Raw genomic sequence first — 17,924 nt, 5'->3', positions numbered from 1 at the left:
GTTATTCAAAATTTTCTTAACATGAATTTTCTATATAGTAATTGAATTATCACAACTTTTTTTCCTCCACGTGTGAATAATTGGCATGAATTTATATTATTGGCCTTGAGTAGAAATATTCATTGAACACGTAGGAGTGAGACACACATGTATATATAAACATGTATATGTGTGTTTACATAATACTTATATATATTTGTACTTATTTATTAAAGACAAAAAAACAAAAGTGAGAAATATTTTCCGCGAAAAATTTCAACTCGAAAGTTCGTGAGGATAGAAAATGGAATAGGGGCGGGGAGGGAGTCTCTAACCTCAAGTTTAGAGATACGATCCTTCTCCCAATATGCTGTTAGAAAAATATAATTTTCTAGATAATTATCATAATGTTGATTGAATATTAAGTTCAACTGTAATAAGAAAAAAAAAAGTGAAATGGAACTAAATTTGTATATAAACATTCAAGAACTTAAAATTGAAATTGTAACTTTAAGTTCATTGCGATGATTTTGAGCGATAGAAATTTGGATAATTTTCACTCTAATAGATTTAAGGCACATTACTGTCATTTTAACTCCTATTTAAACGATTAAAACAAAAGAAATCACCATATTTCCCAATTTCTTCATGTTTCCAATTGGATTTTCTAGATTTTTTTGGAAAGGGAATGAGTGAATAAATCATAGCATCTCGAACGTCTTGATGGAGGAATCCAAATTGAAAACACAAACAAATAGAAGATATAGAAATTTATTCAACCCAATCTGACCCAACTTATATGAAAAAGCTAAAATGGCTTGCTAACCACTTGCTCATCTAATAACACAATACCATCAATCAATAACAAAATGAAACAAAGTCAATAGTTTTAAACTAAAAAAAAAAAAAATAGTTTTTTCTATTAAAAAAAATCATTTTCAAAGATTACACAATTCAAAGTACATTATAGGGGAAGTATAAAGAAAAGGTTATTATCATGTAACCATTGTTAGTTAGCTTGGTACAAAATGGCATACATAATAATAGTGAAGGTCTATGTTCGGCATACAATCGGTACACGATTTGGGGAACAATCTACAGAAATTGTGTTTAGTACTGATTTCAAATACAAATTTTACAAGTTCTAATAGGATCAGTAGCAAATAATATGCAAATGATTAGACACAGAATATGATATATGATGGATGACCATAGTCATTCGTCGTTGCTTCAAGAGCTACCTGCAGTGTTTATATTACATGTCAAACTAAATATTTTGTTTACTTTTAGAATAGTTAAATCTTTCACAACTCAAGTACCATCCTCCAAGGTTATGTCATTACATATTAAATTTTGATCTAATAGGCCTTCATTTTGATTTCCCCAAGGTAAATCCTATTAAGATGAGACATTCAGACAAATAATGAAATCAAATGTTCAACTATATAAGATGAAAAATCCAATAGCAGATATGCAAATTTTCTCTCATGGCTCCTTAAAACTCAAAGAGACAGTTGTATAACCTATAGAACAAATCCCAAGTGTTTGATACTTGCAAACCTTTCCCCTCCCTCTTCAAACTACTTGTAGGATTTTGTAAATATTGCAAGAGAAAATTTCAGAAAACACTTCATAATTCTCTCACTCTGTTCACAGAATAACCCCATTTCAGCACAATGAAAGCAAAAGCAATTGAAAAGGTGAACAACTCACAGTGTCCTACTTTCATTGATCTCTAGAAAAAGATCTTAACAATAATAATTTGTACTCATTTTGATTTGAACACATCGTTCCATGAATAATCATGTTGACTCAACTTCATGGCTTTTCCAAGAGGTTAAAACTAATGTGTTACTGACTACGGATTCGACAATCCATATTTGGATACGTTTGATTTTGTCCCTAATTAAGAGAGGAGAGTAGAAAATTTACCCTTCTTAGTTTTTAATAATGACATCCCAATCGATACAATTTACCACAATCTTCAGAAATTCCGCATTCATGGATAAATGTTCAAGTAGACAATTTGGACAGACTAGAAAAAAGCTAACCAGCAGCTAAAAGATCAATAGAGAATCTAATCTAGAAAAGTTATGATACGGGGTTTGCGCAATGGATGTTAGGGACAGAATCCAGAACTAACCTCTATACATCGGGATGCAAAACACTAACCACTTCGACACCCAATGCACTACACTGTTAAGTTGAGCAAAGCAGCTTCATTATTGATTTCGGCTAGCCCATAATTGTTGATACATCTGCATATTATGAATTGGTTGGTTCGCATTGGTGTACATTCCAGGCCCTCGGCTTAAAGGGCTACCACCATTGTCGTCGGATGAATTATTTGATGCACCTTCAGAGGGGCAGCCTGCAGCCACGGGTGTACCAAAGTTTAACATATTGGGGGACGTAGACGACGGCCCAGATTTCTGTATACTTGCTCCTAGCTTTTTTCCATCCACGAGAAAGCTACCGACTATAACCTGATTTTGCACAAAAGACATGATTTAAGGCATAAAAACCAACTTACTTTTGTTTCTCCTCTGGTATTGTCAAATTTTACATTAGCAGATAAGCTTGAAACCAAGCAAAGAACATTCAACCCATCCAAAATGGGAAGTATCAACAGCACTATGTCAAGCTAAGACAACCAACTTTCTTGTAGACAGTAGGGAAGGTTAGTACCTGAACTGTCGATGCTGCCGTTAGCATGTTGGTAATTCCACCAAGAACTTGTCCATCTGCACTTGCTAGAGACACACTTAAACCACCACTTCGACTCCGATTACCATTATTTTCAGAAATCAAAAAGGAACCTGATAGAGATATGATTTCATAGCGGCCCTGCATAAGATTTAAAAGCGATAGAATTGGTGATATCTTGTGTACAAAGGAAATAATACAGCTAGAATAGATCTTTTCCCTTAGTTTTTCAGGCTAATGAATCAAGAACATCAACAGATTTTTTTAAAGGTTGGTGTAGACTACAGCTAGAATAGGTTCTTTTTCCTCCAGCTGTTTCAGGAATAATGAGTCAGCACAACCAATAAAAACTTTTTGAGGTTCTAGTGATGCAGAATAAATGCTTATGCTCATTAAAAAAGAACTTCGCAGAGAAATTTGCTTTTTAATTTCTTTCTTCAATCGGGATGTGCAAAGAATTAAAACCCTCACAATCAACCCAATAGAATATGAAAAGCTTACCAATTGGCAATAAGAAATAGAATAATTGCAAAAGAGTTTAAAAAAATACACCAGCCTACATGAATATCAGTCTTGAAGCTCATCCCTAAGCATATCAATCAATTGAAACATTTTGCTGTTTCTTGCATTCAAATATTCTAAGCATGGCATTATTACCAGTCAACAAAAGCACCTTTTCTAATTTGGGTTAATTTGATAAAAGGGCTTCTAGCTGAGATTTGGTTTGAACATAACCAATGCATCTTCCATGATAAAAAAAAAAGGGATTGGGTTGACATCGTAGAGATTTCTAAAAGAAACACAGCAGCTTGGTGTTCTTCAAATGCAAAATTCAAAGATTTCTCCATACAGGACATCTGCCTCAATTGGACCGCCTTCATCTGATAAGATTCAATGTAGTTTCCCACGATTGCCATTTCAGAATTAGTGCTTCTGAAGTTTGGATGGGCTTTAATATGTATTTCTACCGTTATGTTTTTACTTTTCAGCCTTACTTTTGTCTACCGTAGGTAGCTTCTGTTGTTATTTAGGTTGTTACTTTGGTCTTTTCATGACCTTAGTATTGTTCTTGTTCTTTGTATTTTGGATATGATGAGGATGCTATGGGGGGTGTCAACCTAGTTGAAATGTCTGGGTGCATCTATTGATTCTCTATCTCTCTCCTCCATTTCTTGGCTTCCGTATTATTCTCATTGTATAGCTCCCTTGTACTTTGAGTTTATTTATAATAAAGAAACTTGTCTTCTTTTCAGAAAAAAAAAAAATCAAGGGATGGTAAATGTTCAACATCTAACACAGATCATCTCTGCAGCACAATTGTTACATTAACAATCCAATGGTGATTACCTGATGGGAGACTAGAAAAGGATGAAGTAATTTTTTCTAACAAAAAAACAATATTGGATTTTTAAACCCAAAAGAAGTTGTGGCCTCTTTTTGGAGCTCAGTCAAAATGGAGTTCAAAATTTAATTATTGTACTTAGTTGGTCCCCCTTATGCTAGTTGGGGTGTTTTTTCTGGTTTTTTTTTTTTTTGTAAGTCTTTGTATTCTTTCATTCTTTCTCAATGAAAGCAGTTTGCTTCATCAAAAAAATTTAATTCTTGTACTTTTTAAATTAAGAAAGAACTTTTGTAGTGCCATAGTTTGCCTCTATCTAAGATTTGATCTATAAAAGAAAATAAATACTCTCCAAAGAAAAAACTTTAGTTGAGTAACCGAGAAATGGCAGTGGATGTCCCTCATGGATCTCATTATTGAATCCTGCCTTAAATTGCCTCAAGTTAAATAGTTTGGCTCTAAAATTCTATTGGTACATGGTCACTTGTTAGTCTCTCTCCTTGAGATACTGTCATACAATCTAAAGTCCTTCACTGCTGCAAGTGAAATTGGAATGACTCCTATACTAAGAAAGCCAAGCAAGATGTTATGTGGCCGCTCCATTTTGTCACCAAGAAACCATCCTTCCAATTAAGTATAAAATGTCAGTTAGATACTAATATCCTTAGAAGATCAAAGGCTTTGCTCGATTATTGTACTAAAGTAAACTTAATACCCAAGGCCAAAAATAGAGGAACCATAACTTTACTGTCAACTACTAATCAATCATGTGTGCTAGGCAAGAACAAGAGTAGAAATAACCAACGTTTGTGACCTGCCCCATTGCTACTGCAATACAACTTCACTTCTACCTTCGATCTCTCTTTGATGTGCTCCCAAAAACCCAGAGGATCCTTACTCCAACTATAACACCCCAAGCCCAAGTGATAAGGGCGCTAGTATAAGGATTTTATTTTCACTTTTTGGATGTGATGAGGGCGCTAAGAAGGTGACAACCTAGTTGAGATGTTCGGGTGCGCCTGCTAATCCCCATGTATAACCCTCATGTACATTGAACTTTGTCTCTCTATTTTTCAATATCTTTTTTTAAAAAAAAACACTCAAAGCCCAAGATTCAGATCATGGATTTGGATTGGACATCTAATTACCTGGGCATTTCCACAATCTGACTACGTCATTTTGTTTGTGTTGAAGAGCTTCCAAGAGTGAAAAATACCTTCACAAACCAGAATGAATAGTTTCAGCATGCTTTGTCCCCACCCCACTCATATCCTTCCAAGGAAAATTTCCAGGAGTTCACCTAGCATAAGATTGTTCCAAGTTAAGTTCAAAGATCTTAGGAATGAATCACTGAAAAGGAATGTACACTCTTGATATAGCTAGTTACTTAAAATTTTTTACATCCTTGAGATCCTTCTCCATAGAATTTTTGGGTCACACCTTTAGGCACAAGGGTAAAATCCTTAATGATCAATGCTACCTTTCTCTTCTTTTAGAGGCTGAGAAGAAACGGATGAAATACATTACAAGTACTAGCACCAGGCATCTTAAAAATTGAGGAGACTACCATAACCTCCATGTAGATAAGCATGAACCGCCGGTCAGGGATCACCAAATCCATGGACTCACTATGTATTGGAGCAAGCTACTTCCAAGTTTAGGACTGATAAATTAAGTTATCACCACGTTCCATTCTTTCACTTGGAAATAATCAACCCATTTAAAAATTCACAAGGAACTGTTTACAAGAAACTGTCTGTCTTCTCTATATAGTTCATAGAAATACGGATGTTTGCAAAACCCCAGAGCTTTACCTTTCATCACCATAGTACAGGGCAAAGGGTAACCCTATTAAATAGAAAGGCAAAACAAACAGACGTTTAACAAATGAAAATAAGCAGAAAAAAGATGGTAAAACGCCAAGAAGGTTAAGAGAGGCAGATAGTACATGCAGGAATGGAATAGCTAGCCTGAGCTACAATGTACAAGCATTTGACGTAAAGTGACCCTCACGCTCCAAAGGAAAACCAACATCAAGAGTAGAGGAGGGGTGACCAGCAATAATAAACAAGAAAATGACGTGTGTTCTCATAAGCTTGCGCAAAACTCTCACATGGATCCTTCTATGTTTTGGAAGTTGATGCGTTAGAATGTACAGTAAATAATAGTAAGTCCGACATCACTTGCTGGCTACAGTTCTCCAAAGTCAACTCAGGAAAATTAAGAACTTGCCTCGTATGACACACTACCAGATGACAATGCAGGTTGAAGGGTAACGTTGCAGACAGCCCCATGGGCAGAGAGAATACAAACAGTCCGTGGCCCCTGCTGTGAAAATGCCATAACTTTTGAGGCAATGTCCTGCAAAACAATGAGAAGCCACTTTTTGAAACAGGCATCGATTAAGGTTCAGACTTATAAATCCATATGCATATTAAGGAAGGGAGTAAAGTATGAAAACACATTCAATAGCACATGTCTGTACCATGGAAAACTAAATCCTACTCTATACCAGGAAAGGTCAAGAGCAGAAAATGCCCGAAATATTTTTTTTGATAGAAACAACAAGTTTCATTGAGAAAAAAAAATGAAAGAACACACAAAAAACAAGCCAAAAAAAACCTCACTAAAGGAAAGGGATCCAACTGAGGGAGACGTTTCCTACCGAATAATTACAAAAAAGCTTTGCAACCAAAACCCAAATTGAGACATGAAATCTTACCAAAGACCAGACCTTACAAGGATCCCTATCCTTCCCTCTAAAATCTCTATCACTCCTCTTCCCCCAAATATCCCAAATAATTGCACACACCCAGCAAACCTATCTCTGAATGGCAGATGAAGGAGGAACTCCTCTATCATAGCTCGAATGTCTCTCTGACCACACCCAAAAGAATATTATTGTAAATGCAAAATATTATTATTGTAAATGTTTTTAAATTCTGTATTCAAAAAGTATATTTATGAATGATCCTATCAGTCTTAAAAGTGAAACACCATCATTTCAATTAACTAAAGCCCGCTAGATAGTACCATAGGCTTTCGTAAGAGGAAACCACAAAATTCATTCCTATAAAGAACAACGGGGAGGGAAATAAGGCATCCGGTAAGATCTTCAAATTTGTCATCGAAACAATGTGGACGCGTGTGCAAGCTTGCCCAAGCACTCACGACCATCCAAAAATTAAAAAAGAGCAATTTTTTTCAAATGACATTACTAGATTATCAAACAATATGTTACGACTTAAGATGGATCTTCATACTTGATAAGTATTACAGATAAAATCATAAAAAATTTAAAGCTGATCGACAAAAAAAGCTTGAAGGCCTTACCTTCCTTGCCTTTCTTCAACAGATCAATTTTGATAAACGTTTAAAGAAATATTCATTTTTTCAAACATTAAAAGAGCAAAAGAAGGGATTACAATCTAAAGCAGAGAACACCAGAAGAAACTCCCAGTTTTAGTTTCTTCTCAGATATCCCTCCCAGTTTTTACTGCTTTTCGAAAAATTCTCAGTTTCTATTTTGCTCAAATAACTTTAATCACGCACAATCACAATGCTTTAGTTCTCTTTCAAAGGGGTTCCTCCTTAGAGAACAAATGGTGGATATTAACAAGGGGAAGTCTGCAACCAAAACAAACTAAATAGTTTACACAGATTTTCCCTACATTTAGATTTATCATCCAAAACAAACAAACGGAGCATTCTCAAAAACATCCTACCACAAAATAAAACCAGTAGGTGATAAGGACGACACAAGCGAAAGATATCTTATCAGTAGTGCTTAACTCATGAAGAGTCAGATATCAGGGAAAGAATTTCACTTTCTTGTGGTACTTTGATGCCAAATAGCTTTGTTGATGTGCCAAGTAAGAATGATCTCTATGGTAAATGGAAAAGCCAAATTTAGCCAAACAAACCAAGAAATAGAACCAAACCAAATTGAACTAGAAAGTTCCTGAAAGCTCCTTGAAGGATAGACATTTTTCGATTTCCTAACCAATCAGAATCCCTCCAACTAATTAACTACCCTCCTCCCTTGCACCACAAAATTCTAAACTCTAAAATGTAAAAAAATCTTGCAGACACCAATTTAAGAGGCAGTTGAGTGATGAAGTGTCTCCACAGAAGCAGCTTCTAATGATTAAGCCTAATTTCAATCAAAACAGATCTCCCATCGACGTTTACAGTTCATAACAAAGCTCCACTCTGAATCCAGGCTTAGCAAACGGCTTTGACTTTGGACAATCAACTATTAACATTAGATCTTAAAAGTGACGAGAAATCACAACACTGAACTTTACAAATCGGTGAATATTGGATTCAATTTAATGCAAAAGCAAAAAAGAAACATGAACTACACTTTGAAATGAACAATACAACAGTTTGACAATACATATATATAAAAACTTTTTCGCATCTATCAAAAGAATTCCAATGGGTTTCCTTTACAAACAAAAAATCTGATGTTATTGTAGGAAAAGCTAGATCTAGACAGGAATTTGATGAATCAGATTTAGAAGTGAGAACAATTGGGTTATGTTTCAGTTTTTGCGGAAATTCTGTTCTCACAAAGCTATTTGAATAGTTTCCTAAGACCACATAATAGAGTGAAATAGCTAAAGTTCTTATCTTGAATTCAGCTACAACCAATTTAGCTCAATAATGCAAGTATGGCCAGTTCTAGAAATCACAGCACAGTTCACTACTTATTTGAATCAATTATCACTGAAACTTGCTAACACAAACCTTTTGTAGGAATAAGGATGAAGAAAACATTCAAATGTTGGAGAACCTTTTAATAGGAAACAAAAACTATCCACTGAAATATCAAAAGTACTAAACAAAAGCCCAAAAAAGTGTTGAAGGAATTTGCGGGGGAAAAAATCCCAATTTTAAGCATCTAATTCAAAACCGTGACAATATTACTCTCCTTATCTCTTACCTTCACTTCATTGACATCTAAACTTACAATTGAAGGATTCTTAGGGGCTTTGTACTCTTCAAAGTAAGAGAAAATGTAAACCACCAGAATCGATCTTATGACATTGAGGCATTTACATTTTTATGAAAAGAATAAAGATTGTGTTATCTATTTTCCACAAAAACAGGTTCACAACTCTTTGCCTTGTGATGCATTCTTTCCTTTTATTAAACACCAACTATACTCTACTCAAATTCTTTCTCATCTTTCTAATTTGGGTTCCTTTCTCTTTTCTTCTCTTTCTATCAAGACGAGTAACTGTATGGCAGTACAAGTGCTACCACAAGGGAGAGATAACAAATACCACCCCCAGGGAACATCAATGAATGAAACATACATATATAACACACAGATTTACACAACCACATTCTCAAGGAAAGGAGTTAAGGTCCATCAGCCAATGTTGTAGAATCTCAATATCTAATCTTAAATCAACAAGCTCCCACCTCACTTCATTTAATGAATTACTCATAGAAGCCCAAGCAATCGACTACAAGAATTGAATACCATTGAATAGAAAATAAATTTTTTAAAAAAAAAAAACAGAATAACATCAAATCAAATTCAGCAGCATCATAATATATACAAAAGAAAGCAAATTTCTTTACCTCTCCTGGTTTCACAAGAATGACATGAGGAGTAAAACCAACACCGCCGGTCCCTGTCCCCCAGGATAACACACCATTACACAAGGCATAAAGAAAGAAAAACAAGAAGAAGGAAGAAAGGCATAAAGATAAGTACCCAAAGCATCCATTTGCCTCTTCCCTGTACCGGGCGGCCGTCCCCTGTTCTTCTTAGGGCGAGGATCTGGGGAGTGCATGCCGGCGGAATCGGCAGGAACGGCGGAAGAAGTGATGGGGGTTGGTGATAAACCCAAGGCGATATTCCCATCAGGAGAATACTTCCTGGGACGGCCTCTCTTCTTCTTCCCAGAATCAATGTTAAAGCCACCAGTGCGCAATTCAGACTGCGATCCATCATAAGAAGCTGCATTGGGAGATTCGGAAGGCTTAGAAGAGGAACCCATCATGGAGTTGAAGGGAAATCGGGAAGCGGAAGACATCATTTGAGCAGCAGCGGAATTGGGGTTGATCAAAGGGGAAGTATTGTTGGAATTGGGCATATTAGCGGAATAAGAAGCGTTGTTGGGGATCATCCTGTTGGGTGGAGTTGATTGTTGATGATGTTGATGAACAGAAGGCATCGACCTCTCCCGTGAATCCATTTTGGGGGGCAAAATCAGATTAAGGGAATGTGGGAAGAAAGGAGATCCCTTTCTTCTTGTTGTGGTTGTTCTTGGTGTGTCTTCTTGTTCTGGGTTGATTGTTGAGGGAAGAATGGAAATGGGAAATTGATGGGTTCAGTGATTCGTGTTGTGAATTTGCGTATTTGCTTTGTTCGATCAGTGACGAGTGACGACTGAACAGACACGGGAAATGGGAAGGAGAAAGAGAAAGAGAACCGCGAAATGGGTTTTGTTTTTTAGGGTTTTAGTTTATTCTTCTTTTTCTCTCTTTTCTTTCTTTTTGTTTTCTTCTTGATTTTGTTCTTCTATCAATTTGGCTTCAATTATTTACCCTCCCAAGCCAATGTAAATTACAAAATTTATCCTAATCAAAACTCTCTACCAGTCAAATTAATCAATTCCAGAGTATTTTAATTATATAAAGGTTTGTTGTTGAAGTTGAAAAGGTTGGTTCCTCACCCAAATAACTCCTACCATGTTCCATTCATCATACAATCATGGTTGCATCCAACCTCATCTTTGGCTAACCACAACCTCATCCAATTAACTCCCATTTTTTCAAGAGTCTAGTTTTTGGCTTCAACTTTCACAATTTTCTTATTCGAAATAACAATTCTATCAAGTTGGTAACACTCTCTCATCTAAATTATTCCGTCACAAATCGACTTGTTTCACATTCAATTATTCGATATATACAAACTAATATTTAAATTTTGACTTGTGTTATTAGATTTAATTTGATTACCACGTCAATATCACATTTGAATAAAATAGATATCCCAAGTATATGAATGTATAGTTAAAGAAAGACTTTAAAATCACTACATATATCAACATTTAGATGCCAATTTTAAATCGTCATCATAACCTATAATATAAATTTAATTTCCAAAAAAACCAACCATGAAACAACAATGTAACCTAACTATATTAAGAAAAAAAAAAAAAGCAAACAAATTGATTCAATTCTAATTGACAACAGACAATCAGTAGCCTACAAGGAAAACCAAATGAAGGGGAAAAAAATAAAAGGTGAATACACCTTAAAATTTATTACATAGTCAATAACATAACACGACATGTTTTAAGTAGTAGAGGCTTCACAACCATGCCCACCTGGGCCTCCAAAAGTGAAGCAATATTTGAAGGGATCAAAACTACAATTCTCATTAGAGATCAAATCATAACAGGAAGAGTTACTCACATAATTTATTGTGTTGTTCAAAGTGGGTATTGAGAGTATGTAGTTAGGTGCTATGTATTGTATGTTCCTAACGAAAATGGCTTCATCGGGTTTACCATTTGGCTTGTGCCCACTTCCCAATGGAGGGCTTTCATCACCATATAGTGTAGGCTGTGCACTGCCTCCCCATGCAACTTGATCTGCCCCCCTAAGTAGATTTGGAAACAACTCGTTTGGCCAATATCCTAATCCCACTTGGTTATCACCTACTCGAACCCACCAATGCCCTATAGCCTACATATCAAACAAATACATGTGTAACCGACAATAATACCAAAATACAACAATTAGAATCAAAATATTAGCATATATTGTTCGTTGATAAACTTGTATATCGGTGTAGTCTATCAGCTATAGAATTTTTTTACATATATATTGTTCTACACTTGATTATTATCCCTTAAATTGCTATCTCTAGTTATAATTACTCTACATGTAATTTACGTATGATTGCAATATTAAATTTCTTTCGATATGTCTGTATAGGTTCTATATTAATATATAGAGAGATAGTGTCAACACATTTGAATTGTATTATAGAAAATTTATGGTAACGTAAAATGAATTTAAGATCATTTGAATATTGGTTTAATATCTATATTTTTATTTTGGTTTATCTTTTAGAGAAAGATACGTAGGAGGTGAGGAGTTAATAGATGTACCAAAATATTTCAACTAAGTTGATACACTAATCACACCCTAGCTCCAAAGATTTCTTTCCATAAAAACGATTAATTTAAAGAGAGAAGCTAGAGGAGATCAGAAGAAACGTAAAAAAAATGAATTCATTTTCCATAAAAAGGTTCAAAACTTTATTCCTTTATTTTTATATATCTTTTTCAAAAATGATTATTCTTAAAAGTTCAAAAGATCAAAATTTTAATATTTTGAAAGAACATCCACCAAAATGAAGCAAATGGATTGATATTTAAACGTATGAGTGACTATATGAACAAAATATCACAAATACGAGCCTAATAATGTATATTAGATTAAAATAATAGGTTATTAACTTTTAACATATATTTTTTGTGCCTGATAAGATATAAATTAAATTAATTAGCCTAGATATAAATTGGAATATAGTGTCTAATTAGAACTATAAATTTTCAATTGTATTATCTAACTGTTCTTAAAATTTTTAGAAAGAATTAAGAATCAAATAGATATAATCTCTCCTGAGTTTATGAACTAAATTTATAATTTAATATTATAGATAAATTTGAACTTAATTACTTTAATAAAGATGAAATACAATTTTGTTAAATTTAAAATTTTCTTTTATATATAAATTCTCTAATGATTTCTTGAAACTATTCATCAATCTCCAAATTTTTTATACTACTTTCATATTTCCATAGCATCTATTTAGATCTTGATATCGACATTTTTCATGCAAATAATGTAAATGAAAATATGTTGAATGTGTATGAGCTATCGTTTGAAAATAATTGCATTACCTGGACGATACTAAATTGATAGTCATATTGTTGTCCTTGATAGATGGAGGCTGGAAGAATACTACTGCCTACGTGAATATTTGGATTTACCAACACGAATCCTTGACATAGCATATTGTAACATCCTGTTGTAACACCTGTGTCAACCTATTACAACAGTAATAATGTAATATACTATTGAAATTTAGTAACCAAATAGAAACTAAACTCAAAACTTAGAGTTAGAGAGATGAAGCAAAAATTTGACTAACAAAACCTAAAGAAAAAAAGAAGTTGTATATTATATAATTTGTAATTAATTGTGTTTTAAGAAAACTTTCAAATGTGTATACTTGATTTGAGGGAGCAAACATGTGTCGAAGAATATCTTATGGTTGTTGGAAGAATTCTCTCTAGCCTTTTGGAGTAAAAATTTCTAAAATTCTCTCTAATGGGTTTCAAGGTTTTGGGCTTGGTTGATCCATGATTAGCATTTTGCATTTTGGTTTAATAATTTTTTATTTTTTTTGTCTAATTGAACTTTAGATCAAATAAATAATTTTTAATTTGACCAAAATAATCATGATAAAAACACAAGGCGTTGTTAGAATTTGCTAGGTTATGTATTCACACATTCCAACTTTTAATTAGTCTCAAACTCAATTATTTATATTTTCTCTCTCATTAATTTGATAAACAAAGACAATTGATAATTGGTTCAAAATTTCTAGTTCAATAATAGTCACAATTTGATTAGACTAATAATAATGAAACTATGATGAAAAAAATATTCGTGCACTTACCGTCCAATACACGAAGGTTCGAGGGAGATTATCACCATTTACAGCTGGATTCACCTAAAATGCAAAAAAAAGAAAATCCTCATTAAATTTTAGTAGTATAAGTTATAAAAAAGTTGTAATTATTGTAATTATTTCATCCTTTGATAACAATCATGTTTCTAGTTTTTTATTTTTAAAATTTGACTTCCCATTTTGTTTGTTTGAAAGGTAAATTAACTTAAATAAATGGAAAATTGTCAGATAAAAAAAATAGAAAAGAAACCGTTAATATTACATTTTTTTTTTCATATTGCAAATTTGGTCAATATGACTAATAATTGGCGATAATCTTATACAGTAATCTGCTTTTAAATTTGTCATTTTTACAATTTAAAAATTGTATGTGACATGGACTCTATTATCATATATCATTATGCTATTCTTGCAAACTCCTTTCGATCATGACTGCTAAGAGATTTTAATAAAAATCTTCTTACTAACTTTTTTTATATGATTCATCCAATCTCGACAATCTAAATTTGTTGAAAAAAATTACTCAAATTTCACAATAAAGTAAATACTTACACCTATCAAATTATTTATATATGATCTAAAAAATGTTTAGTTGAATTTCTCACCTTTTCCCCGATTCCTACAAAATATATATATATATAAACAACTTTTCTCTTGTTATTCAATTAGTTTTGAAATTGAAAACTTTAAATTTATCTAATTATAACCAGTATTAATTCATAAACTTAACTTTAAAAAACGCCCAATAATTATCAAATAAATTAACTTATTCACATAAAAGTTCCAATATTGAATTGCATAGAGAGAACAAAAGAAGAAGAGAATTTGACAAAGTTAAAATGGAAAATGAAAGATGTGTATACCTGCCAACCAGCCATAAGAACATTAAGAGAATCATCAGAGCCACCAAGAACCCATATGTTAGCCGAAGAAGATTGACCATTGTCACTCAAACTCACATTGTGCACAGCAATTCGAGCTTTGGCTCCATGATAATATTGTGCTTTTATCAACGAATGAGAAACAACCTTTCCATAATAATCACAATTTATACAAATGTTAGCAACTATATATATAACAAAATACTATATATGCATTATTCTTTTCGATGATTAGGGTTAGTTTTGAATAATAACCCGTTGAAACCACAGTCCTTCATCATACTTAACCTATAACAACATATCTTAAACTTTACTCTTTACTTTTTTTAAAAAATGATATTATTCTTTCCGAAGTTGCAACGTTTCAAAACTATTCTTGAAATACAAACCTAGAACGATTTGGAAGTGACGTAACTAAGACGCTTGATGGGGTTGTGAAGTTTGAAAAGAATGGTACGTACTTTCAAACATATTTACTTTTAGTGACGATATCTAACAATTATCTAGTTTTAAGGATAGTAATTTTAAAAAGCATATGAAGGATTATTAAGAATAATATTGTAACTTTTAAAACATGAATAAAATTCAAAGGTATGTATCTTTACAAATAAAATTTAGCCAAAAAAATAGAAACAAATCATACAAGAAATTAAAAGATCCGGATACTTACATTTTGATAGTAAGGAAATCTGACGGCGTCGTAAAAAGAATCACCAGATAGATCATCATCTTCTGGATTCATCGATGATTGTTGGTTTTTGCTGTTGGATGATAGAGATTTTAACCTAATTAGATCTTCTTTCAATGTTCTTCTAATAGGAACAAATCCAACAGGACAACCTTCTCCATTGTTGTTATTACTTGTGAGTATCCCATTGTTTGATTGAGACGAATCTTCTTTGAACAATTTAGATACAAATTCACTTGGCAGAGTCTATCATCACAAAACAAAAATGATAAGACAAAAAAACCATAATATAATTTGAATGCAAATCAAGACATAATATTTGCTATGCTTATAGTTTTATTATTATTATTATTATTATCTATTTTCTAGCAATATTTTAACAATTTATGTACATTTTTTTTCAAAAATTTAATTTTGTTTTCATATTAGGTTAAAAATTCAAATGTCTCATTAAGAAAGACGTAATTTTTTTAAAAATAAAGACAATTTTTTAAAACAAAAAACTAGGACTTTGATTTTTAAAAATTAAAACTAATTTCTCTCTATTTTCTTACAATATTTTGCATTTTTCTTAAGTAAAATAATTGAATTTTTAGTCCATTTTAAAAATTAAAACAAATTTCAATAAATTACTTTTTCTAGTTATAAAATTTTGGTTTAGTTTTTGAAAACATTTCTAAAACGTAAATGATAGTCTAAACAATTATATATATATAAAGATTTTAACTTTAAAAAGATGGTTTTAGTGACCTAATTACATTTTCTATTTGTCAATACTGAATAATATTGTTAATCAATTTCTTTAATTTGTATAGAGAATACATGATTGATACCTGAGAGTAATTCTGAAAAATCACTTTTAATCTTGCTCCATTAAAAATTATTCTAAATCATGCTTTTTACTTTTCAAAATTTAATTTAACTGTTTAATTAAAATAATCAAAATCATGTTTTATTTTTTTTTAATATAATATTAATGACTTTAACTATTTCAAGATCTCTCCAAACATATTAAAAGGATTTTTTTTCAAAAATAGAAAAAAAAAACAAAAAAAATTAAAACTATTTATAAAACACACCAAAATCAATCAAATTCTTCTCACCCCATTTTAGTTTTTTATAGGTATGTTAGGTAAATAGTTTCAATTTTTTTTCTATCTATAAGAATTTCCCTAAAAACATTGTAAACAAAATTTTTCTTTGTTCTTTTTTTTCTTCTGGAAATTTTCCTAATTAAAATGTAATGAAAGTTGAAATTGAAAATAGAAAAACACGAAATATAACAGATATCACAAATACGAGTATGTACCTGAACTTTGTGATTCTTTAGTAAAGGATGATCGAGGGCAGGTTGTTTGTTGATGTCGACACAATCAATGATATCTCCTTCCTTCGTCTATTAAGCAAGAAACATCGTAGTTCATTTCTCTTAAATTATTTATTATTAATCTTCACTTGTGCATAATCGAAAACAAAAAGAATTTTAATTAATATATAAAGTATAATGAAATTATCGAATCTCGATTCAAGATTTCAATTAAGAGTGTATGTAGGTATATATAGCTTACCTTGTATGTTTTGATGAATGGTTTATTGAGAAGTTTGAGTTGTCTTTCAATCTCCAAGTCTTCTTCTCTTGAAAGATTAGGGTTAGAGGCATGATTGAATTTGCAATTGAAACAAACAAAGAACACTATCACCAAACATGTTGCTTTAGAATAATAATAATCCATCTTGTAATTAATAATACAAATTGATTTGTTTTAGTTTTCTTCTTTTTATATCATAATTATTAAATCATGCAAAAATGTATTATTGTTGGGAGTACGTTATAATTAATTTGTTTGCCTTCTAAAGGAAATACTCTATTTTGTGTGATCATATATCCATTTAACAAATATATAGTTTCTTCAAATAGAAAATAGATTTGTTTAATTTCTTCATCTTTTTCTATCATTGTCCATGCAAATTAATTGTTAGACTTTTAATTTTATGCTCCCAATAAAAGGAAAAACAACTTCTACTGATTTTGTTAATGAAAAATATTAAATTTGTGCTTACAAATAAGAAATATATTTATTTTCATCAAGTATCGGCCAAATATAGCATCCGTATATCCAAAACATTAATCAAATATAAATTAAATGTCCTGAGTTTAAAAGGAGACATGGATGAACAGATACCACATTTAAATGGGATGAATTATGATAACTTGAAAGTAAGATTAAAAAATATTTAAAAAAATTATATAAAAAATTATTACATATACGAACAAGGTATACTTTCTTTTTTAGTGGTTTGAGCTTAGCCTGAAATAATTCTATGATGGGTGACTTACTTATTGAAAAAATTCATATTGGTTTGTGAAGCATGTATCAAATTCTCTGTAGCCTATTAAGATTTTGTTTACGATATTTTGTAAATAGTTTCATTTCAGTTTAAATTAGTTGAGTTTTAAAATTTTTTCAGATAAAAAAAAAAACATATAGTTCATATGTGGAAGTTTAATTTTTTAAAAGTCAATTAAAATCAAATGGTTATCATATGTGTAATCATTTTCCTAATTTTCAAATTATTTAATTTTTTTAATTAGACATT

At 31.8% G+C, this 17,924-nt stretch overlaps 2 protein-coding genes across 4 annotated transcripts; both read right to left on the bottom strand.

Moving 5' to 3' along the window:
• Positions 1–943: 943 nt before the first annotated feature.
• Positions 944–10,519, bottom strand: LOC101204243 (AT-hook motif nuclear-localized protein 13). Of its 3 annotated transcripts, none has more exons than XR_968839.2 (6): positions 9,756–10,519; positions 9,620–9,672; positions 6,257–6,385; positions 2,668–2,826; positions 2,123–2,465; positions 944–1,220 (listed from the first exon to the last, which is right to left on the bottom strand). XR_968839.2 is itself a non-coding variant. In XM_004148686.3 (5 exons), exons 1-5 carry the CDS (start codon positions 10,237–10,239, stop codon positions 2,202–2,204), a joined length of 1,089 nt encoding a protein of 362 aa, XP_004148734.1. In that variant the 5' UTR covers positions 10,240–10,519; the 3' UTR covers positions 1,728–2,201. The 3 variants fall into 3 exon arrangements, 1 of the variants encoding a protein (XP_004148734.1); XR_004215245.1 differs by lacking the exon at positions 944–1,220 and adding an exon at positions 1,227–1,374; XM_004148686.3 differs by lacking the exon at positions 944–1,220 and having other exon boundaries at positions 1,728–2,465.
• An 825-nt stretch (positions 10,520–11,344) lies between these two features.
• Positions 11,345–17,059, bottom strand: LOC116402744. Its single transcript, XM_031882789.1, has 7 exons — positions 16,895–17,059; positions 16,636–16,722; positions 15,309–15,572; positions 14,621–14,785; positions 13,746–13,799; positions 12,964–13,110; positions 11,345–11,737 (listed from the first exon to the last, which is right to left on the bottom strand). Exons 1-7 carry the CDS (start codon positions 17,057–17,059, stop codon positions 11,345–11,347), a joined length of 1,275 nt encoding a protein of 424 aa, XP_031738649.1.
• Positions 17,060–17,924: the final 865 nt, after the last annotated feature.

This window comes from Cucumis sativus, chromosome 3 (genome assembly GCF_000004075.3).
Source record: "Cucumis sativus cultivar 9930 chromosome 3, Cucumber_9930_V3, whole genome shotgun sequence".
In the NCBI taxonomy this organism is placed as follows: Eukaryota; Viridiplantae; Streptophyta; class Magnoliopsida; order Cucurbitales; family Cucurbitaceae; genus Cucumis; species Cucumis sativus.
This window is presented reverse-complemented; position numbering and strand designations above follow the sequence as displayed.